Raw genomic sequence first — 25,067 nt, 5'->3', positions numbered from 1 at the left:
CTACATGCTTGAAAAATTGTACACATATTCATGGTATCAGGACGCACATAAAAGCCTCTTGCACCCATATCCCAAACTCAACAGGAAGAGCGCCACCTAGCTTTGAACATGAAAAACGGGGTCACAAAATAAGGGTGCATACTTTCGTTATCTTCTCCAAAGGCATTTCTCCGATCCATTCCAAACCAAGGGCAACCTATAGTAGACACCTTGACGAGAAAAAAATTATGCCTAAAATAAGGGTGCATACTTTTGAGAGCTCCTCCTAGAGTTTTTTTCCGATTCAGTCCAAACAAGGCACATTCTATAGTCGACATATTGACGATTAAATTAGTGTTAAAGGAATGCTGTTCTGACCCAAATTGTGGGCGTGGCATGTGTTGAGGCGGGGCATCAAATGCACATACAGCTTTTAATGTGAATAATATGTATTTCACATTCTATTGACCAGGACAGTAAAAACAAACTTCCAAACACTAACATCAAACCGCCGAAACACTTCTCCAAATAACTTTGCATTCAAATTAAAGCAAAGGTCTCTGCATAAACCAAAGAAATGTTTTTTTAAGACTTTCAAATGCCAAATTCTCCAAAAAGCATCAGGCAGTGGCCAGAACAGGCGATGCTGACTATCAGGCAGTGCATCAAAATACAAACAGATTTCAATGTGAAAATGTAAAAATGATAAAAGCAATTCTGTTCAGACTAAAATTGTGGGCGTGGCACACTGTCAAGTTTGGAGGTTTTCTTGGCAATCTGCCAAAAACTTGGAACATTTGCACCACCTAAGGCTGCATATGCTCTCAGATCTTGCTTTCGCATCATGTGATGGCAAATATCAGGCAGCGGTTTACATGTGGCGGCGGCTCGCGTAGGCGGTGGCTGCAGGTGTGCGAGGGCCCGTTCATCGCCGCTTGCGGCTTTAATATTATTATTATTATTTTTATTATTATTATTATTATTATTATTATTATTATTATTATTATTATTATTATTATTATTATATCTCTTTATTTGTATTTACTCTTGATAATTTGAGTTAATTATACTAATATGTTAATATCTTAGAGCCTACAGAAACAGTTACAGTATATACTTTATAGAGATGACCAGTAAAGGCCTCATCATGTTGTGTTACCTAAAGGAGTAATGGAAATATGTCCACTGAGGAGGCTGTGTTACCGTCAACTGATAACGCAGGAACAAACTTGTGGTCATCAGCTCTGCTTCAAGGTCAGCTGCAGGCTGAGAAGCAACACACACACATTTCTTGGTTACACTGCACAATAGTAAGACTGTCTGAAGACATTTGTATCGATTGAGAGACTAGAGCCAGTACGGAGATGGCTGCGTACAACACCCAACTTCCAGGCCAATAGGAGTTGGCTGCGTACTTCCTGTACGCCTCTCAAGATGATACTCTATATAAGATTATCATATACTGCTCTGTCATTTTGAGACCAGCGCTGTACTTTTTTACGTGTCCACAATAAATGTTTTCTGAGACCTGAACAAATTCTCCGGTTTTCATTCTCGAGCTGTCAACAAAAGAACTGGGGCTAACACTCAATTTATTACTTTCCCCACTGAACTATTTTCCCATTTTTTAAATGCATTTATTTAATTTTTTATGTGATGATAGTAATTTTAATAATCATTATTATTATTATTATTATTATTATTATTATTATTGTATAATTGTTTGTATTCAATGTTTGGTCTCTCTAATTATTGATATTTTAGCTCACCCCCCAAAGATTTGATTTCATGACTTTCTCTAAACCCAGTTTGTCTCATGCAAATACACACACACACACACACACACACACACACACACACACACACACACACACACACACACACACACACACACACACACACACACACACACATACACACACACACACACACACAAAAAGTCTAATATGATACTAATCCTGTGCTTTATTTCAATAACCCATACTTCTGTATGTCCAGACCGCTCTTCTGCTTTTGTGCATTAAACTTTTTGGGGTTTTTAATCCAGAGAGAAAAGAAAGAGTTGATAATACGCTCTTCATCTTACATCTTTCAAAATATAACATCTGTGAAACGTATTTATTTTTAACCTAGCCCGTAAAAAAACACCAATTAGAGGATGCCAGAAGCACCTGGCACCTGTTTGTTTTCCCAGGCTATGTTAATATCACAGCTGCTGTTTGTCTGTATGCGTTTTCCTAATGAAGGTCTGAAGACTGACGGAAAAATAATCAAGTATGAAAATGTTGTCAACAGTATATTTATCTGGACAAGTAGGGCTGATTGGACCTTTATTTTGAACCAAACAATGGATGTTAAAATCTGCACAGTTTCACCTTTTAACTTTCTTTGTATTTGTTTTTTGATTTCATACTTTCTTGCGGCTCATAGGTGACACATGTTTGAGGGGTGAGGGAGTTAAACCTCTTAATCCAGGCACTTTAACATCTAATGTTCAATATTTTCAAAACCGTATAATGAGCTGATAAAAGACTTCAAGAGACAGATAAACTGATAGTAAGAAACAGCCCTAGTCCTGTGCTGACAGGTTTAAACAGTCTAAAGATGACTTTTATTGGGCATGAGGTATTTCTGTGAAGTGACTTAAATTTAAGGACTTTCACGCATGGTTCCTTCTCTTCACAGTCCTTTGACAGGATCTGTTGTGGCTCACGCTGCTTGTAAAAGAGCTGGAAAAAAAGACGAGAACATAGCTGCACTTTTTACTTTGTTGCTTTTGACCAACCTGGTTAGTCTTTACAGCTACAGCGCATTGTACCGCCTGATCAGTCCTGACACATCCAGCACTGTGCCGCTCCTCGCTTGCTGCAGTCGACTTAACAATGAGTCACCGCAGCACAAAAGAAATGCAGGCGTGAAAAATGTCACTTTGTGAAAATGCCAGAAAGAGGACTCAAAATGCCTTTTTCTTCCATTTTTGTTTCAGGTTTATCTGAGACAAGTTGCTCTGCTGGTTGTGTGAATAAAAAATGCATAATTTCCTGCAGAGCAGAAAATGTTATCTATTAAAAGCCTCAAAACCTGATAGATAACTACTGTTTTCCATCGGAAACAAGGAAGACAAGATACATATATTTATACTGTATATAAGCCAATGTTCATGATTTAAAGCCTTGAGAACCTAAACACAATTTAACTTCCCTTCAAACGGTTTATTCACCTATCTATCTTATTTCTGCAGTATTAAATATTAAGGTTAATTTAGAAATAACAATTTAAAAACACAAAAACTGTCCTCTATTTTTATCATCCACCAGTTCACATCTGGGTTATGTTTTATCTCCACTTTTATTTGTTCTGTGTACAAATAATTGTCAGAGCAAACATGCAGGACACCACACTGTCAAGTTTGCTGATGACTCTGTGATTGTCTCCCTGCTCGACAATAACAGCCCGGACCACGGCCCTGTGAAGGCAGAATTTGTACAGTGGTGTAAAAACTCTTTTCTAAGGATCAACTCTGGAAAAACAAAAGAGCTTGTCATGGATTTTAAGAAGACCCTCACTGCCTTCTCCCCTGTTTTTATTGATAATCAAATAGTGGAGATTGTGAACTGGAGCAAATATCTCAGCACTTTTATCGATGATAAACTTACATTCGAGCATTGGGTTGACGCTGTTTACAAAAAGGCTCATCAAAGAATGTGTTTTTATTGTAAGCTGAGGGGTTTTAATGTCAACAAAACTTTTATGCAGATGCTTTTTTTTAATCGCTTTTAACTTTTTCACTGGTTTGCTGGTATGGGTCGACATGTTTGAAAAATAAAAAGAGACTTCAGGCTATTGTAAAGATATGCAGCAGGGTTGCGGGCACATCCCTGCCTGACATGTCAAGCCTTCATCAAACCAGAACCCTCAGCAGAGCCTGGTCCATCGTGGCTGACCCGTGCCATCCTCTTTTTTGAGTCTTCCCAATGCCAAAAAGCAGGACAGAAAGATAAAGAAACTCCTTTGTCCCGGTAGCAACTGGCCTGCTTACTGCTGCCACATAAATATTGTCTTTATGTTGTTACTGTTTTAAATGTATTTATGTTGTGGCGTCATTTGTTGTACTGTTTTGATCATGTCACCGCTGACTGAAAAACAAATTGCCCCCAGGGGATGATGAAGAAACCTTGAACCTCTTTCTGGACTCTAGATGTCTTTACGACTAAGAAACTCTCAGAGTTGTCCAACACCACATGCTTACATCCCCTTGTCTCCATCCCAAGGTCGGCAGCAGAGAGACACCTCACCTCTAAATCAAATCTCCAGATCCGCCTTCCTTTAACGATCTCCACACCTACGCTCTCTCTCTCTCAGCTCAGCTCTAATACCGCACTAATTCTCCTCTTCCTGCGAGCATTAATTCCACCAGAGATTGATAGACTGTTTACAGTTTGATTCCAGATAGGTTTAATTATTTGCACGGCAAACTCTACACAGCTGTGTAACGGACGTGCGAGGATTAAATCCAGACCTGGGGATCAGAAAATAGTGTCTGCAGAGGGATGTACCGATCAGGAGAACCCCATTTGAAGCGTAACTCTGCATGTAATGGACATATTAAGGGGTTTATTGCATATATATATAAAACTGTTTAAAGCGTGTCAGTTATTTAACAATGTGCCATGGCTCGTATACTCTGAAAGCAGGAGGACCAGCATTTATATCATCTTCTCCTAAACTGAGCACTCCCTCCATTTTTCACCTGGTTCTAAAACATTTATAACCCTGTAACGCCAAGCACATCATATTTGATACATCAGTTTTTGAGACCTCTACATCATCAGTGTGATATATTTTTTCAGAAAAAACCTGATGTATGCAATCAGATGCATGCAGTGCACGGATAATCCACCAGGTGTGAGTAATTCATGCACCAGAAGGACGTCACTTGAGACATCCAAAATGCAAGCTGTGGATCAGAGACCCACTTGAGGTTTTTCAGGGATATTTTTACCAAGTTTGACAAAGTTTGGATGTAAATAACTCTCAAATTGTTCCTGAAACTTCAAGAGGAATAGTTACTGGATTGATGCAATGTAAAATGAATGAATAATTCATTAATTAATTCATCTTCAAACCATGTTGAACATGTGTGTATCAAAATTGACACAGCAGGTATAAAAGGACATTTATTTACAGATCTGTCAATCATAATTGTATTAAATTTCATACATTATGCATTCCATAAAGCAACATACAGTCTTTTTATTAATTAAGAACATGTTTAAATGACATAATGAGATATATTTAGAGGATAAATTGAGATATTTATAAAGTATATTGTATTTTTATATATGCAACCTGCTGTATCATGATGATTGATGACTGGTTGAATGTTGCCATGGCTCCCTAGTAAATAATTGTCTTTTACTCATTGATTTCCACTAAAAACTGAACAATTCAGAGAAGAAATACACAATAAATATGTGTTTTTTGTTGTGTAGTATAAACATAGTATGTATGACGTCGTGCAATATGGAACAAATAATCTAGGTTTGAAATTACTTTGGGAAAAATCTGAAAGAAACTCAAAGTTTAATAGGCTAAAAATGTTCTTTTTATATGTTTTAATTTGTTTAAAGAAAAAGAAACTTTGAGCAATACATTTGCACCAAAATGCCTGATGTATCAAATATTATAAAAATGAAAACTCATATATGAAAATTACTTTTTAATTTCTTTTTTTTAAAATTAATCAGAAATTCCAATAAAGACTCCATTTTCTAAGAATTTTAATTTTCTGGCAATTATTTGATGGATCAGACTTTACAGGGTGTTAGAGGAGGAGTTAGTTTTCAGCTGCAAATCTACCAACTAAATACAAACTGATGACCACTTTTGTTGCTTTATGTTTGCATTTTCCTGTTGTGCGTTTCCACCAAGCAGTCTGCTGTGGTTCAGTACGGTTTGATTTACATAAACCCTGATCTTGCTTGTGTTTCAACAGCCAACTTTACCCATGGGCGTTTCACACAGGAAGCATGCTGGCTGCATAACAGCTCTGGAACGGCTTGACATACATTTCTGCGTGCGGGTTAACAGGTTAGAGCTTTCAGACTGCCAGTGTGAGCAGAGCATCTCAAGTCTGTTTCACGTGCTGAAAGTTTAAAGAAAAGAAGGCATGCTAATTTCTTCCACGAGCTGCACGCAGATCTCAGCCAAAATAGGCAGAAATGATAAGCTGAGCGCTGCGTTGCCTCTGTGTCAGTCCTGCTTATGTTACACGCATTAAAAACCAATGGTGGACAAAGAACACGTCTTCATTACTGAAGTCAGAGTATAGTTCCTCCTGGTCAAACATTCCTCCAATACAAGTGAAAGTTGTTCAGTCAGATTCTGACTTGAGTTAAAGTCCTGGAGTACTTGATTTTAAAAATACTGAAGTATTCAAAGCACTTTTTAAAATATCTCTAAATGTATTTTCACAAAGCATGAGGTCAGTCAAGAATGCATGGGTGAACATTCTGCTCTGTTCTGTTTATCTAGAAAATATGATTTCATATCTAAAAAGTCTACCATGAAATCTAAACTAAGTTACTACAAGCACAGACAAGTTTACAATGTTCCTCTGGAATCAAAGCAGTGTGTTAGCTCCAGACCTCCACATGCTTTCTCAGGTTAGATGCTGATGTTTTGGAGGCTGTGATGAAGTTTGTGTGGTAAACAGATCAGAGATTTACAACAATACAAACAATCATTCTTTATTTCAAAAGCTCAAACGTGGGTTTAAAATATGGCCGTGGTGCTCAGGTAGAGAATCATCATCCTTCTCAGTCATAGCCATCATCACCACGACTAAATGAACGCACTGATCTGAAGAACGTTTGATCTACGCTCAACCCAGGTACGGCTACACCACTGAGACAAACCAAACACAAGGACACCAACAGTTTACGGTCTTTGGGATCTGATTTCAGAAAAGAAAACTCATCAGCCGACTTCAAAGATAAAGTAGAGAGTAACTAGAGCACTGATAGAAATGTAGAGGAGTCAAAAGGATGATATTTGTCTTTAAATGGAGTAAAAGTAAAAAGTTCTCCAAAAGTAAAGTACAGCTCCTCAAAAAATGTACTCAAGTACATTTACTTTGTTACTGTCCAACACTGTTGAAAACACAGTATCGTAGTTCTTCTAGAAAGCAAAGGCCTGACCTGATTTCACACAATTCAATAAACAATGAACTTTTGTTGTAAAAAAAAAGTTGTCATTAATAATGTTGGCTGCAGACAAGCTTAGTTAATTATCAAGTATCATCAGGTTATGGGAAATGTTTGTTCTTGTGCGATGTCCCTCTCCCTTTGCATCCATCTCTGTGTCCCTCTCTCTGCTCAAATCATGGTCCAAAATATATATGAGCTTCAGGACTCTCACTTTTGAGATGATTAGTCTGAATGAAAAGAGTATTTGTGTAAAGAGCCCTGTGATAGGTTGGCGACCTGTCCAGGGTGTACCCTGCCTTCCGCCCGAAGCCAGCTGGGATAGGCTCCAGCCTTAACAGGATAAGCAGTTAAGATAATGGATGGATGGATTTGTGTAAAGAGTGCTTTCAAAGTGAGTAAAACCCAAAGCTCTTACCCCGTACACCAGCTCCCCGACCATCCCGTTCCAGATCTTCGTCTCTGGGTCCCTGGCGCCGTACTTCCCGTCTGGGACGATGGAGATTTTGTACTTGATGCCGATGTGTTTAGCGATCTCAGAAGCCAGGTCCACGCAGTATCCCTCATACTGGTCGTTGCCCTCGTACATCTCCCAGTTCTTCTTAAGCATCACATAGGGACCCTCCTACACAGGGGACCATAACCAGTGAACCAAAGCGTCAGACAGACAGACACGCAGACATGAGGGCTCGCACAGCAACACACAACAGAATGAGAAACAGAAGCTCTTGATACCAACTGGGGCTGAGGTTAAAGGCACACTGTGGATTGTTTGACCACTAGGGGCGCTAGAGAGCAGTGTTCACATGAGCAGGCCTGTTCAGTTTCTGTCTAATGCACGAGCAAGCAGATGATACAAAGTACAGACTTACTGATGGTGTTGGCTGTTTCATTGATTAACATTTGATGACAGAGAGGCCCTTCAAAATGAAAACGCAGAACAGGATTGCTCGCAAGAAACAATGATTGCTGACAGTGAATGTTTTAAATGTTATTCAGAGCTGAAAATGACTGATTGTGTAACAAAAAGATGTTTGTTTGAAAGAAGGGTTCCCCTCAGTTTCAGGTTAGCTAGTTAAAAAAAATGTTATAACATGAAAAGCTAAATGAACTGTATGATTGTAAAGAAAAAAAGATTAGTCAAAGATGAAACCAAAGTAGCATCACCGACAGATGTAGGACAAGGGGTTAACTTAAAGTGCACTGAGTCATGTTACATAAAGCATATAGGGATGTGTGCTTTTAGTTGACCACTTAAGTTATCATCTTTGTACTTAAAGCCTCTGGTAACCCAAATCAACAAAAACCTTCTACCTATGATATTTCAGACCATATGTAAATACTAAAAACTATGTACAAATATTAGAACTCAACTTTGATCCATTTTTCAAATATGTTCAATTAGGCTTTTTAACACGTTTTCACACTGGGTTTTAAGGAGGCTGGTTTAACCTGATATTTATTATGTAATAAACATCTAACCAATCAGAAACTAAACACTGAGTCATGTGCACACATGTTCAACAAAACTACTCCACTCCTGCTCATCTCCTGACGTCTCAGCCAGCTCCCCCCTAGTGTTGTCTTAGCTGTTAGCTTGTTTGCTAATCAAGTACTGCCTGTAATCTGTCTGTATAGCTGTCTCCCTGCTCTTTGCACCGCTGTGCTAATGTGTCCCTGTCTGCACATCCACCGCTGAAGATGACAGCTTGTTGTCATTCTTCTATTTTCATAACTGCAGTGATTTGGGAAACTTTGGGGAGCAGTCCCACATATACTCGGCTCATTTATGAGTTCACTGACTTTCCCCAGGACCGGTTCACTAACTTTCCACAGGACTGGTTCGCTAACTTTCCCAAGGACTAGGTCACTAACTTTCCCCAGGACCAGTTCACTAACTTTCCCCAGGGCCGGTTCATTAACTTTCCCCAGGACTGGTTCACTAACTTTCCCCAGGACCAGTTGACTAACTTTCCCCAGGACCGGTTCACTAACTTTCCCCAGGACTGGTTCACTAACCTTCTACAGGACTGGTTCACTAACTGTCCCCAGGAATGGTTCCCCAACTTTCCCCAGGACCGGTTCACTAACTTTCCCCAAACAGCCCAGAGTTTAGACAAACAGCTCCGTCTGACACCCGGAGCCGAGCTCCTCTGCGTGCACATACTACCCTTCAGCCTCCTCTGCTCCGGGCGTCACATGGTCCTGATGCCCCAGAGACTATGGAGTGATAAAACCAATAAATGATAGAAGTCCTGATTCTGAAGTATTTTGTGACTCAGCACTCAGAGACCATTGTAAATGAATAAATTCAGATTCTGGAGTTTTGATGTCTTTAGATTCAGAGTCAGACGGCTCAAACATGCAGGCTGTGAACTCTCTCTTGACCTGTCAATCAAAGAGTTAGGCCACGCCCACACAGTCCTGAGAAATGCTCTGACCTGTAAAATAAGATGTTTTTGAACAGAGTTTTTTCAGAGTTGTGGATGTTTATTTTCACTCAGATTTTTGTTGAAGCTTGATTACACATTACATTTTGATATTCTTGATGTATTTTAAATATTCCATTTATGTTTACAGAGGCTTTAAGATCCATCCGATGTAATCTCTATATCTCTGTGTCTTTGCTTCTGAAGTGATTCAGATTATTCCTCTAACATTATCTGCAGCAACAAACAGAAAACATTTTTACTCCTCGAACCCTGGATAAAAATACTTTCTCCCTCTCAGAAACTTTTAAAGATTTTAGAGATCTTTTCCGTCACCACCTGGCTGTATCAAAGGAAAATATACTGCTGCATCGTGCAGCTTTAAAAGTAATGACTTTAGGCCTGATCCCCACTGCGGTGAGATGCTTTTTTTTTCGCTGAAGATAATTTAGTCTACATCAGGGAGAGATGCACGGGTAATCATAATGACAGCCTTGTGCTTCATATGCACGGCTCAGACTAGAGTTCAGACAGGAGGCTGAAAAAAATCTTCAAAGAATTAAGGTGGATGGATGATACAGAGACTCAAAGAAAGAAGTGAGAGGAAAGTATGACGAAGCAGAAAGTGAGGCAGACGTAAAGCTGAAGGGAAGTGAGACATGTGCTGCCTTCAGACCCAATGACTTAATGCCTCAAACAGGCCCCAACACTTGAAGTAATCATTGGGGGCTACATCCATCCACACTGTGACCAGCAGTGGGCTATAGATCATTACGCCTGCTGTGAGAGGAGGAAGTGATCCAAATGTAAACCTCGTGCTCGTACTTCCAAACAGATTACATTTGTGATGGAGGGAGGTCGACTGCATATTGATGACAGGAGCAATTTATTCCTGAGATGTGTTGGCTTGACATTGCCCCGGGCCAGAGCGAGGTAACTAAAGACTCAACAGTAATGCAAATGTTTGACTGGGCCTGTGGCAGAACTGAACGTTAATATGCATCATAATGAAAGCACAATTTAACCCTTTCCTGCCAGAACTCATCATCAGAAACCTAAAACCTCCTCTCGCATAAAACTACCAATCCATAACGCTCTTTGGTGTTTAGCATTCAAATATTTTCTACAAACGATTAGGTGTGCATCACTTCGTACTTCAGCACACTGAGATTATATCCATCCCTCATCATGATAATCATACTGTAACACAATCAAAAATGCTTAAGAGCAAAATCTGTTTGGAGGACCCTGGAGCTAAAAGTGAGCTCTGTAACCCGCCCCCCTAACAGACTGCACATGCAAGCTTCATCATTTTTTCATAATCACTGAAAACTGAAACGGCTTGTTTCAGCACACATATACAGAAAGGTGGAGAAATCAAAACAGAGGCAGAATGGATTCTTTTCATTCTCGGGGGGTTTGTAGACATGCCAGGGACACATATTTCAGGTAGAGAACCATTAAAAAGTCAATTTTGCATGATATGTCACCTTTAACCTTATTGATTGTTGGTTGGGTTTGGGGCCGGGCCTGGAGTTGGGATCAGGATGGGGGGGTCTTTTTATTTTTATTTTTGTACATATCTCTATTTTTTAAATGTATTCTATTTTAAGTTTTTTTTTATGTACAGCACTTTATGTTACAATGTCATTGTATGAAAAGCCCTTTATAAATAAAGTCTGATTGATTGATATAAATGCTCTAAATATAGTGTACTCTTACACTGATGAACGTTTGAGTCAGAGATACTTAAAACTAGCTCAAAATCAGGCCCTTCTGCAGCGCTTTACAGCTTCTGTGCCTGTACTCAGGCTGGTTTCTTAGCAAAGGGGCCGAGGATCTCCTTTGGGTTTACATTTAATATTGACAAGTAGCTTAATACATACATCCCCACTTCTGTGGACAGCAACTTGTGTTTCACTTGAGCAAGAATCCCTACCATTTGCTAATCTAGTGACATGAAAAAGTTACAGAGATTAGCTCTGTTCCTTGAGCTGTAATATGTTACTGACACCACAGAAAACATTAGCTGGTGAAATAATTGTAGAAGTTTGCCTACTATCACGTCAACTCAGATATATGACCTACAAAAATGTGTGCAAACCAGCAGGCTAAGGTTAGCCCCCTATCACCAGAGCTGGGCACACATCTGTGTATCCTAAAGCCTGATTTATACCTCTGCGTCGAATCAACAGTGTATTCTACACTGTTGGTCCGTGTAGCTCCTATACCTACGCAGAGGCCTACGCACATAGCTGACGTGCACCTCCTCCAAAATGTAACTACCCATGGAATCAATGCAGTCCGCAAGCCCTGTGATTGGTCAGCTTGGCGACATTGTATTTCCCACATTTACAGCACTTCCCCACTCATCTGCCGCACATCGTCCGTGTGTTTGATCTCCTCCTCTCTATTCTTCATGTAATCATGTCTGTATGATAAACAGCAACATGTATCAGCTGTAGATTAACATAACACGCTCTGAATCTCTGTGGAAAAGTAAACAGAGATCGTAGCGGGGCCGGAAGTAGGCGACCGGCTATCAGAGAGACCACACTGCCCTCGAGCGTTTCCTGCACGACATCGACGCACAAGTATAAACCTGCCTTAAGTTATCTGCCATACTTTTTAAAACATACTTTTAATTAAAATAAAATGATTATCCAAGACTTAAACTTCTGTTAAATTCAGTTTTCGTCACTGAACGTCACATCCTCTGGTGATTATCCCAAATCATGAACAGAGAGATATATCCATAAAGGCTTTCAGAGGCAGAGAAAGACTTTCTCATTCTTTAAGCTAATTTATGATTCTTCACACATTGGCGACTCAAAGAGATTAATACTTGTAAATGTTGCACATAACATCTTTAATTAATCTTAACCATATTAATAATGGAAACTTAATTTACAAGTTGATCTTCGCAGATGTTTTGGATAATAAAAAGCCCTAATATAGCTTCCATCCATGTGATTTATGATAGCAGGGTGCATTACAGAGCTGGCAGCCAGAGGAGCAGAGGGAGTGGCAAAGATAAAGGATGCAGTCAGGGTTTCTGGCATGAGAGGAGAGCAGGGCCTCCGAGGTCCTCACAGAAAAGCCAGTATGGCTGACAGACCGGTCAATAATCCCAGACACACTGCTTCAATCACCGCCTAATGAGACTAATTAACATGCCATTGAAAGCACACAAACACACACTCACCAGGACCACTCAGTGTCAGAGAAACATACGAACACACACACTGGTGCAGGACTGTTTGACTGAGACTCCTGAAACCCGCCTGTTTGCTCCTGTGTGTGAGTGTTACGTAAGACAAACAATCTGTTTCTCATTCTGTTTGAACACGAGCAGTAATAAGCAGCAAAGCGATGGTCCATATTGAACTATAGCTGGACCACGAAAACACTTTGTGAAGCCAACACACACTCATGCCTCCCAGTAAGTGACTCATTTGTGGGTCTCAGTCATCAGCAGCCACTTGAGGCGCTAATTACATTTTTATTTGATTCAATTTGGTTGCGTGACATTGAAAATGGGGCCGCACATTTAAAGCACAAATTAGAAATAATTTTTGCAAATGTCCGCTGCCCTTTTATTTTCATGAAGAGCACTCTACTGGCTGCTGAGCGGGGAATAACTGCCGTGTTGAGGGTTTTGGATTGTCGTTGTGCTTTAATCATATCTGTATGTTTTTATAGCTGGGTTCAAATAAAACCTGAACACATGCAGGAAGTCAGGCTGTTTGCTGAAATACACATTAAGTAAAATGAATAGATAGAAGATGTTCCCAGGATTAGATAAGACCTGCCCCCACTGCCACCAGGATGTAACCACTTTGTACCACTCTTTTTGGAGCTTCCCCAGTCTTATGCCATTCTGGTCCGCCATCTTTTTGACATTCTCCATTATTTGTAGTAAGGATATACGTCCTGATCTAATCATTGCATTATTTGGAGTTGTCCCCAGAGTTTTTGCACTTACAGGCACACAGGGTGATGCTTTAGCCTTTCTGTCACTATTAGCCCGACGTTTAGTTTTGACTAACTGGAAATCCACAGAACCACCACCACACAGTAAATGGGCGGCAAGTGTGATGGCCCATCTCAAACGTGAAAAACTCAGATACTCCATTAAGGGCTCAGGACAAGTATTTTTTAAAGTCTGGAAACCCTTCCTCTCTTGCTTTGAAGAAAATTTAACCTCTGAAAAGTCAGCATTATATCTGGGTTCCCTGAACCTCCCCAACCTCAGAGTGTCTGTGAATATTCATGCAACTGCATTTGAAAGCTATGACATGTTGGTAAGTGTTTAACCCACAGAGGAGGCCGGTCAGAACCTGGCCCATTAACCGGGTCGACTCTCACACCCAAACTCTAAAGAAAATGTAAGTGCTAATGCTGTATCTGGAAATCTGTCAGTGCCATAAGAAAGCCACTTTGTTTTAGCACCAATCACGGATGCAACCCTTTCGTTAGTGTACCAATGCCTGCAGAGCTCTGGAGGGTCATGCAGCAGAACACAGTGCAGGCCCCATAGCAGCATCACTGTGATACAGGGCCTGCACTGCGTCCTGCCACAGGACCCTCCAGCTCATCGTGAGAGCAGCTGAGAAGATCGTCGGTGCCTCTCTCCCCTCCTTCCATGACATACACTGTCCCCACCTCATCCGAAAATCCCTGTGTACAGAGTCTCCAGGCCAGGACCAGCAGATACTCTCATAATTGTAATATTATTTTATTTTATTTATTATCTCAGTTAGCTTGTTTATTTTAATGTAGCTTATATTTTTTCTTGCATGCCCCTTTGTATCCTTCTCTACTACGTTGTTTATTTGTTGTACCTAAGGTCTGAGAGAAACGTAATTTCAATCCTTTGTGTGTCTGTCACAAACTTCAGTATTGACAATAAAGGACACTGCAGCAAACTGAGCAGCAGTTCAGGTCTATGAGGTGCGAGGCAACTTGAATTTTACCCAGGTCACTAACATATGGTGAATTTTGATGTTGGTGCATCTCAGCCTTACATAATTTGAAGCTACAAACACCTGTGGGTAACACTTAATATTGAAAAGTATCTCATACTTCAGCGTAAAACGATCTTTTAAATCCAGACAAAAGCGAAAACCTTTTGATCCTTTATCCATATTGTCCCCCATGTCTGAAAAGAGCTGCTGCTTCACATTAAACCGGCTCGTGTCTTTTAAAAGGCCTGATGTGTTTCCAAACACCTACGTACGTCACTCCAGAGTCAGGAGAGGTTTTGGTTTATTAAAGCATCCTGAATCTACAAATCCAAACATGTCCTCCTCCTGTCTGATTCCTTAAAAGAAGCTGAGCAAAAACATAATTACAGCTGGACCTCGTCTGTCCTTTCGCCCTCCTAAAGATGGATGGTGTGCCAGGTTTCAAGTGCAATGAAGGACTTAAAAGCCAAGACACACTTCATCACTGTGCCAGCCTCATCCTGCCAATATGGTGACAATCACACTCTGCCCTTGTCTTAGGGGCCTCAATGTGTTTACACCAACTTCCAGACAGAGAATAAAACTACCTTTGGTTTCAATCTGGCAACTAGGATACGAGCTGCCCAATTGGACTGTGTAGCATTTCAAAGTTCTGATAAGTGACTTATTTAGGACAAAAGCTTTCTTTGGTGAGGTTGTGAGTTTGGGTTTAAAAGTTAAGGTCTATGTTTTGGCCTGAGCAGGAAGCTGGTATGTGTCGGGATGATTACAAAAAATGTCCCCAGTCATTAGCTCTATGTCTGCTATAACACAGTGTAACATTATTTTCAAACTTTAAAGAATAAAAGAAGTCAGAACTGGGCAGACTTTCAGGCTACTGTGTGATTGAAAAGTTGCTTACATGGAGAAGGTGTTTCAGTGTTTGGCCAATCTCTAAACAGCTCGTTGTTTCTTTGAATAACGTAAAATCTGGACTAGAAGTCGCACTGGTATATCAGACCCGGTCAGTTTTGTGGCTCGCAGAGTGAGTCTTCCTACGTATAGTTTCTGTGCAACTGCGATGTGCTTTCCAGTACCATCTGTTTTTGCTGTCCTGCTAGCTATCGGTAGTGTAGCTTAGTAGAACAGTGTAAGTACATTAGCTTTAGCTCGCACAAGCATTGGTTAGTTTGCCAAGACTCGCCTATCCTGTCTCCACTCATCATTTGTTGTCTCACATTGAGGAGTCTTTTCAATCAAACCAGCACACCGCAAGATTTATTTACAGTAACGGACCCCTTTACAGCCTACGTCATCAAAAAGGTGTGTGTGCATTTTGGCAATGGAAGCGCCATTTAGCTACGTTCATTCAGACGAGTTAGCTAGCTTTAAACACACAATTAAATCTGTTGTCAGCATCAAAGTGTCGGGTTGTTCTGTGGACTCAAGATCTCTCTCCAGAGTTCAGACAGGATTACGACCGTTTATGAGCAACCGGTGTTTCTGTGATAAGAGTGACCGTGCTAAAAGGTGACGTTCAACTGAACTTCTCAGGGATTGTCACCATTACAGCTGCTGTTGAAATATGAAAATAGTCCTTGTGAATACACTCTAGTTTATTTTATATTGTATTATCAAATAAACACATCAGATATGTGTTTCATGAAAAACTAAAAGCATTTGTGAGAGGCACATTGGGCTGACACTCACCAGTTAACAGGGTCACACTTTTCACTGAAACACCAGCGGCATCTGTAGTTGCGAGCTTCTAAATCTCTTCTTTATCCAACCTCGGTTCATCAGGTTTGAGTGGGATTAAATAATATTAACTGTTGAACATCTGAACCCAGTTTTCACCGTGAAACAGTTGGTTTCATGTTGAGTTTATGACCAAATAATACGACTAAGACTCAATATGGAGAGGTCAATAATACATGAAAGTTTTAATTATGAGTAACAGAAACAGATTTTATGTTAACATCAACACTACAGTTTATTATGAGACTAATAACTCTGCTGACTAGTGATTAAAAAACACAGAATCAGTATTACTCTGATCTCTACCAGTGCAGTTTGCTGTCTGGACTCTGTTGAGACCAAATGTTTTTTGTTTTTTTTACCAGGCTGTTAACACGTTTATTTTAGCTGTAATACTGAGCTTTGTGGAGTGTGTGTTTTTATGCGGCCTCCAGTGCTTTTGGAGCTAGTCTCTAGTGGACACTTAAGGAACTGCAGTTTCTAGCATTTCTGCATAGACTTCATATTTCAAGACCAGGGCCCGTATGCACGTCCAGTCACGAGCGATGAAAATGGGCCATTTGTACTAATGGTGAAAAAAAAAATGTATTAGTGGTCTGCATGAGCCAGGTTAACACCCCAGCAAAGCATTACATTTTAATGGCGGTAAACCCCACCATTACAGGTGCTAACGGCAGGATTACCGCGCCCGCATGGTTGTGGAACTTGTTGCTCAAAGCTGCTTTCATGTTGCTTATTTTATTTGTTAGGTCTTCTACTGTGCGCTCAGAAACATTACACGCATTTACCCAGTTCAAGATCTTCAGCCAAACTTTCCCTTTCTTCTTGTTTGTGATCTTTGATGATTGACTTGTTGATAACAGCTGTTTGTTCATTCTATATTCTTCTAATCAAATGTTCATTTCTTCTTCCGCTGAAAAATAGTTTTTACTTGATCTTCTTTCAGTCACACCGATACCGCTCGCCATGTTTATTGTTGTTTATGCGTAGTAGGCATGCGCAATTGGAATTTGTTGGATAGGGGTTTTCCAGGAGGCTCCCTGGACAGATGACGTTTTGCACCAGCCTTGCTTTCATGGCGCAATTAGTTAATCAGCCAATTATTTGCAGTCGTGAATGCGGCTAATGCTACGAACAAATGGGCCGTTCCATAATGTTAAGACTAATGGTCCCGTTTGTGTAATGGCTGGACGTGCATACGAGCCCAGATGTTGCTGCTTGTAGACTCGTCTTCCTTGCTATGTATCCAGCGTGCTTCAACAGTACAGCGTTCGCTTGCTTTTTTGAGCACCATTTTCTGGGTAATATACAATAATGCAACAAAATATCTCTCAGCATTTTATTCTGGTGTGTTAGTCGCATTTTACGGTACACTCTGTTTAAAACCTTTCTCTGGCTAACCATAACCATACCAATAATTATCTTCAGTCTGGGAATTTAGCTGTAAATGCATCCTGTAAACCACTGTTTGTTCAACCTTTCCAGCTCCAGCCACTTATCAAATTATGGTCACTTCAGGCTCATAAATGTTTGTTATAAGTTGATATGGTCAACCAATGAAAGGGCAAAGTTACTTAAATATTAGGACATCAATTATCCTGGCCCCAGCTGAGGACAGGGTCTCTGTCAGGACATGATCTCGGAATTAAGTTCCAGAAAAGATGAAAAAGAAATGTGTAACAATATAAATGCTGCTCACTCTCCACTCTATTGTACAAAGCTGTTAAATGAAGCCTCGGGTTATAGTTTGGGAACTTTCTGAGGAGAACAAAAGCAGCTGTGTCCTTTAAAATCTATAGTCACACGGCGAAGCTGAACATAATATCCTTGTTGCAGAATTAGAGACGTGTATGCAAGTTTATTTTCTACATATTAAACATTTCCTTAATAACAGCTGCTCAGAGGTTCCTAAAACACAGAAGCAGCTGTGATGAAATACAACACTGAGACACTTCATTAAGTTCCAACTAAACAAACATTACTTTCATGAACATTAAAAGCGTGTGTATGAAAGGCAGCTGTCATAATGAAACTATAATATCATGCTGCATAAAAGCTTGATGGATATGAACTGGGATGATTATGAGCGCATTAGTCTTTCTAAGCTGTGTTAAAGCTTTACAGGAAGCCCTCAGAGTGTGTAATGTCGTGAACAGTGGAGCAGGTCGTGAGAGAAAGTGACAGATTTAGAGCATTCACTTCCACATAATGTATAATCACATTCTGGTGCCGCTTCACTTTACAGTTCAAGGTCCTTAAATCTTCTCCCAAAAATTACAAATTCAAATCACGATGGTGTTGAAGCTGTGATTGGCCACACAAACACAGCGGGCATGACGATGTATGAATCTAGCACACACAGACAGGTGTAGAGGGAGCTGGTTTATGCTAGTAAGCAGAGGCTGTGCTGTAAGGAGCTGGGGACCCATTCTAGCCTCGATGGGGGTCCATCCACAAGCAGCGAGCCAGTGTCTTTCTCCCTCCATTTGCATTTCATTTTCCTCTGGAGGGGCTCCATTACGGCTCTGAGTGGCTCCATTTCTTGTTCAGTTTTCTGTCCATTAACACAGTTGCCGAGTCTCTCTCCTCTCGCCCAGTGTGTCTTTAGGGCTTCATTTTGGCTCGGGCTGCTGTGTCCATCACTCTCCCATTAAGGGGGCTTTCATATCCTGCTTGCGTCCAACTGGGGCTCAGTTTCTTAAAATGGGGTTCCTCATCAGGGGCTGAAAAGAGGGAGGATTGTGCTGAGCTGTGACTCTCCATTCCCACCCTCCTTCCCTCCTCCTCCTCCTCCTCCTCCTCCTCCTCCTCCCAGCTGCTAAATCTGGCTGCTTTACTGTAGTCAGCCATGTCAGAGTCACTGCTACAGCCAGAGATTCACATGCCATGCAAAGGCCATTCATTCAGTCATGTGTGAATTGATTTAGCGGCTCTATTCAACCCTTTTTTTTCTGTGGAATTGGAACAAAACACTCAGTAACGGCAGCTGGTAATGGAGCTGTTTGACTGCGTTTTGAGATGTTTATTGAGCAATAAAAGACTCTCTCAGTGACGGTAGTTGATTCTGGAGTTCTCTGATGGTTTTCTGAAGTTTTTATTGGTTGTAATAAAAGAAAGCCCCTTTCCAAAGGCTCTATTTGACTGTTAATGTTGCTGTATCGAAAATAAAAACAAGCGTGGTCCCTCACCTCTAGTATTACATGGTTTAGGGGCATTCAAAAGAGAGTAGCCTTCAAAGACCTAGACAGACGCCGGCGGCTACTTGTTCTTTGATTTGATAACTTTTGAACTGCTACTACTATCAACAAGCTTTAAAAACTCAGTTACAGGGGACATTCTCAGCTTTCCATTGATGCCACATTTGTCTCATTCAGCATATTCAAAACAAATTCAGGAGAGTCTGGCGCCCCCCAAAATGGTCTAGTTCTTTAGGCGTTAAGGGCTGAATTTGGGGCGTTGCATGGGACTTTGCATCCTTGCAAAAAGACATCCTAGTACATACACTACCAGTCAAAAGTTTGGACACACCTTCTCATTCAATTTTCTTTATTTATTTTAATTATTTAAAACATTGTAGATTAATACTGAAGACATCAAAACTATGAAATAATCTGGTTTTGCCATAATCTGAATTACAACAGTAGTCAAATAGGGTTATCCATTGTGTACTAACCCTACCTCTGAACAACACAACTGATGGTCTCAAACACATTAAGAAGGCAAGTCATTCTACAAATGAACTCTTGACAAGGCTCATGTTAATTAGAAACCATTCCAGGAGACCACTTCATGAAGCAGACTGAGAGAATACCAAGAGTGTGCAAAGCTGTCATGAAGGAAAAAGGGGGCTACTTTACAGAATCTAAAATATAAAACAGATTCTGCTTTGTTTAACACTTTTTGGTTCATTCAATAATTCCATATATGTTCTTTCATAGTGTTGATGTCTTCAGTATTAATCTACAGTGTTTACAATCATTACAATAAATACAAACCCTTGAAAGAGAAGCTGTGTCCAAACTTTTAACTGGTAGTGTACATACCGCTTAAAGAATTACATGTGGGTGGAAATGTTACTGCTCCATTATTCTTGTATATTGAGGCTTGTATTGAGGGAGATTTGGTATCTTGCTGCCAAAAGAGCATTGATTGTTGTTGCAAAATGTTAAAGAAGTCCTTAATCACTACTTTAAAGGCTGGTAATAAAACATTACGACTAATAGTGCTTTATGCAGCTGAAAGAGTCTAACTGCTATGTAATCTCTGCAGAAACAGTACGTCTACCTATAATACACACCATGACAAATACAGCATCAAACAGAATTACCCATGAATGCAAGGTTAATCAAAAACAGCTGTGTTAAATGGTGAATGCAGAGTATCGCAGTGATGCTTGTAGAGTACCTTGGAAAAAAACTGAGGTACTTTACAAGAAAAAGGTTGGAAGGGAAACAGTGAAGCTAACCAGAGAAGGCTGAATGTTAATGCAGGTTTTAAAGTCTGATGTGTAGCCTCTGACTTGCTCCTGACTCAGCGTATCCCTCATGTGTGGTCTTACATGTGTTCTGCAGCAGCGCAACGTTTTAAAGTCATTACAGAGTGATAACAGCACAGGTGCATGCGTGTGTGAGTGTGTTGAGCACATGCAGGTCTCTTACCATGATGGTGGTGACGACGACGGTGCGGTTCTCCATGCCAGACGTGTCGTTGGGGAGCAGTGGAGAGTCCTGGATCAGCACCAGTTTGTCTGCATCGTTCCAGTAGCCGATCTGCAAGACGATAATGTGTCAGACTGTGTGCATGTCTATGTTCCTATATGCTGCATGATTTACCTATCATATCTTTTTCTGATTATGAGCAGCAAAGCCAACAACCAGGCTGATGAACGCTAAGTCCATTGGTGCTCCAACGGCCCACTGCAGGGACCAGATTTGAAATGCTAACATGAAACTAACAAAGAATGATAAAAGCTTAATTATATATGTAATTATATATATATATGATGATATTTCAACTATTATGTTATTATGAGTTTTTACAAAATGAGTAGATTACTCCATGCATGACATTAAGTCCACTTAAATTGAACAAAGTATTAAAACTAAAGGACTGTGATGTTTTACGTGCAAAGAGGTAGACGTGCAGTAAAATGAAGGGCACAGTCAGTCACTGCGCTCAAATATCACATAAATATTAAATTATTGCAGCTGAAACGCCCTCATGCAATTTTATTGAAAGACGGATGTTCTGCTGCTTCTTTTTGTTGAGAGCTATTTCACGTGGAGGAGACATTTGTTGTCCTCTCCGAGTCCCTCAGGGTCGAGCTGAGCGACCGGAGCTGACAGAGGTGATATGTGGTGGTCCTAACGTTTGGCCCCTCTGTATTAGAAACATGGAGTAGATGAGCCTCACAGTATTTACTCTGATTTTTATAAACACCTGATATCTGCAAACAAATATTATATCAATCAGGTGTATTGATCTTTAATAAACAGGAGCTTTGACAGCAACAACAAGCAGCTGTAAGTCAGTGAAAGCATTGGAGCCAGCTGGCCGCCTGTCCTCTGCTGCTGGAACGCAGAGCTGTGATTGGCTGATAGCTCCTGTGTACTGGGGCATCAGGATGATTGAGGAACATGGAAAATGCAGGAGAGAGGCCGGGACACACACACACACACACACACACACACACACACACACACACACACACACACACACACACACACACACACACAGGCAAGCACACACACCATGTCCTGACAGGACCCTCGCTGAGCACAGGGCGACAGGCCAAAGCAGCTTTTGATTGATGGGAACTCCTCTCTGCCTCCTCCCTTCCTCCTCCCTTCCTCCACCTTGATAGCTCTCTTTTTCATTTCATCCTCTCATTCTCATTCTCACAAGTGCTCCTTTTCCCTTTTTCCTATTTTGCTTGATTCTTTTTTCTTACTTCCATCCTCTCCTTTGAGAAATTCTGTCAGAAGGTGAATCTTTTTTCATACCTCTTTATGAACCATCGCACAACAGAGTGTGTCATCTCTCTCTGCTCTCTGAACATGTACTGTTTCAGGTGGAGGATGGTTGTTGATGTGTCTAGGTTTTGTGCTTTTCTTAGAATTACAAAATGAATTTAATAAATTTTTTTGTTTTATTCTTTAGTTTCTTATAATTTTTTGAAAGGTGGTTAATATTTATTTTTTAATTGATGCATTTATTAATCTTTTCATTTTACAAGGATATAAAAAGGTAAAAGGCAAATCATCGATTTAGAAAATGTACTTTGGTATGGAAGAAACTTGTTGAAGGTTTATATAAAACAAAAGAGGATTAGGGCCACTGAAAAAAATCAAACAAAATGAAGGTCCAATGCATTTTTTAAATTTTTATTCTGAGAAAAAAAAACAGAATTCTGACTTTAATCTCAGAATTCTGAGACAATCTACTAATAAAAAATATATACTGGACCTTCATTTTTTCCAGTGACCCTAATCCTCTTCTGTACCACACAAAGGTAAAAAACAAACACTAGTTAAAGTTGATATTTTTTATATTAATATAATCCTCCTCAGTGTTTATCATGTGCTTTTGATAGTGAATAGGTTCCTCCAGCTGCTGTCGAGGCGTTGATGATCATGCATATCCTGGTGTTTAGGTCTGTCTGGAGTACTGCTCTGGTGGTGATGTACACTGATAAGAGGACATTTAAAGTCCTGGTTGTCCCTGGATCAGCTGCACATATCTCTCCTTACTTCAGAGACATAGAGTGAGCTCAAAGAGGCGATAAATTGATCTAAGGTGGACAAATATTCATACAGAAGAATGAAATGAGGGCAGTGTTGTGTGTTGTGTGATGTGATTACCCGTCTGGGTCCATTATTCTTCAGCTCAAACACGTCCATCGTGTAGTTTACTCTGCGGCCATAGTGGTCAAACTGGACATTACCTGTTAATCCCTGCAGCCGGACCTGCACAAAGACGAGAACACAGAAATTATTAATCCATGGAAAAGACAAAGAAACACAAAATACAGATTATAGTTAGTCCAACAGAGAGTTCAGGGAGAAAAAAACAGCACATTGAGGTCCTTTTATTTGAATGTTCTACCAAAAAAGTTAAAAAATGTGTTCTCTCTGAGTGTTTTACAATGAAAAAAAATAGAGAGGTTTAGAGAATATGATATTTTAAGATGAGACAACTGGTGAAATATGCAAGATAAAGACAACTTTTTCAGATATCAAACATCTTTGATTTTTACATTTTATAGAGCAAGCTGTCTGTGAATAGAGGTGACTTTGGAAGACTTTTTATTGAACCCTTAATCCTTTCTTTCTAAGATACAGTTTAGAATACACCTCTGGTTGTTTTAAGGGCATTAAAGGAATATTTCAACATTTTATTAATCAGTAGCTTCCAAAGACTAAAGCTTTCCCCCACTGGCTTCCAATTCACTTCAGAATTGATTTTAAGGTTTTGCTGTTTGTTTTTAAAGCTTTGAATGGTCTGGACCCTCCCTATATAACTGACCTCCTGAGCCCTTACAAAACTTCCAGGCCTCTGAGGTCTTCTGACATGTATCTAGGCCCCGCTTCTTTTAATAGCCTCCCCTCCTCAATTAGGGCCGCCTCCTCTATTGACTCTTTTAAGATTCGCCTAAAACACACTTTTATAGTTTAGCATTTGAGTCCTCTCACCCTGAGTAAGTTTCTATTCCCAATAATGTGCTTTCCTTGTTGTTTGTTTGTCTAATTGTTCTAAATGTTCAAATAATTGTTTGGTTTGATCTCACATTGTGTTTTTTATTTTACTTTATTTATTAATTTTATAAATTTTTCATGAATTGTACAGCACTTTGGTCAGCTTCTGCTGTGTTTTAAATGTGCTTTATGAATAAATTTGACTTGAGTTCATATTTCCCTCTTAGATAAGAGCTTATACACACTTATTGCAGCTATGTGCTAAACGCCATAGCTAACCTATGCTTCCTAAAATTGATTTTGGATATCAATAAGGAGATGTCTGGATGTTTGCTCCCGCTCTGGGAGTGGTGAAGTGAAGTGAAGGTTATGCTGGTTAAAAAAAGAAAGGGAGTTAACAGAGGCTGCAGTCCTCAGAGCGGGCAACCTGATTCCAACTTGTGTTCATCTGCTGTCTGTCAGTCTCCACTCTCTTTCCAGTTATCCACTGTCATAACCTTTGAATCAAAAATGCATGAAAGCCCCAAAAACCTCAAAACAAAAATTAGGGGGGCAATTATTTAAGTGTTTGTTTCTCAGACGAAACGATATGATTGGATCAAAGTGAGTCAGTCTGCAGATAGCCAGCACCCCTCCCTCTCTCACCTGTTTGAGAGTGCGCTCCATGTCGATGCCTTGGTTCCACGGTGCAGCGGGGTTAGCGAGACAATCGCCAGCGTTCCCCCGTCTGGAGATGTCCACCTTCTGCCGCCTCAGGTTCCTGAAGGCCTCAGCCATCACCATCACCCCGTCGTACGTCAGCGCTGAGGTGTACTGGGGAGGAGTAAAACAAAAGAAGGGGGGGGGGTTATACATAGATGTTTTCTATGTGGGTAAAGTTGGGATCTTTGCTGTATTATGGAAAAGGAAATAAAGCAGAGGCTGGACCTGTGATTTATAACCTCCAGTCATGGTTCTCATGAGGCCTTCCTGCTGTTCTGTTCAGTTTGGGGCCAATTAAATGCCGATTAAGCTGGACAGGTAAAATCTCCTGCAATATTTAGGAGTAAATCTCTT

At 40.3% G+C, this 25,067-nt stretch overlaps 1 protein-coding gene across 2 annotated transcripts in view; it reads right to left on the bottom strand.

Moving 5' to 3' along the window:
• gria4b (glutamate receptor, ionotropic, AMPA 4b) overlaps window positions 1-25,067 on the bottom strand; it is a 216,015-nt gene that overhangs the window by 47,159 nt on the left and 143,789 nt on the right. For both annotated transcript variants that reach the window (XM_034684264.1, XM_034684265.1), the window contains 4 exons: window positions 24,657-24,824; window positions 23,178-23,282; window positions 20,976-21,086; window positions 7,603-7,809 (listed from right to left, as the gene is read on the bottom strand). In XM_034684264.1, the coding sequence (XP_034540155.1) occupies window positions 7,603-7,809; window positions 20,976-21,086; window positions 23,178-23,282; window positions 24,657-24,824 (591 nt within the window). The remainder of the gene's footprint in view (window positions 1-7,602; window positions 7,810-20,975; window positions 21,087-23,177; window positions 23,283-24,656; window positions 24,825-25,067) is intronic.

The sequence above is a fragment of the Notolabrus celidotus genome, chromosome 5 (assembly GCF_009762535.1).
Source record: "Notolabrus celidotus isolate fNotCel1 chromosome 5, fNotCel1.pri, whole genome shotgun sequence".
Taxonomy (NCBI): Eukaryota; Metazoa; Chordata; class Actinopteri; order Labriformes; family Labridae; genus Notolabrus; species Notolabrus celidotus.
This window is presented reverse-complemented; position numbering and strand designations above follow the sequence as displayed.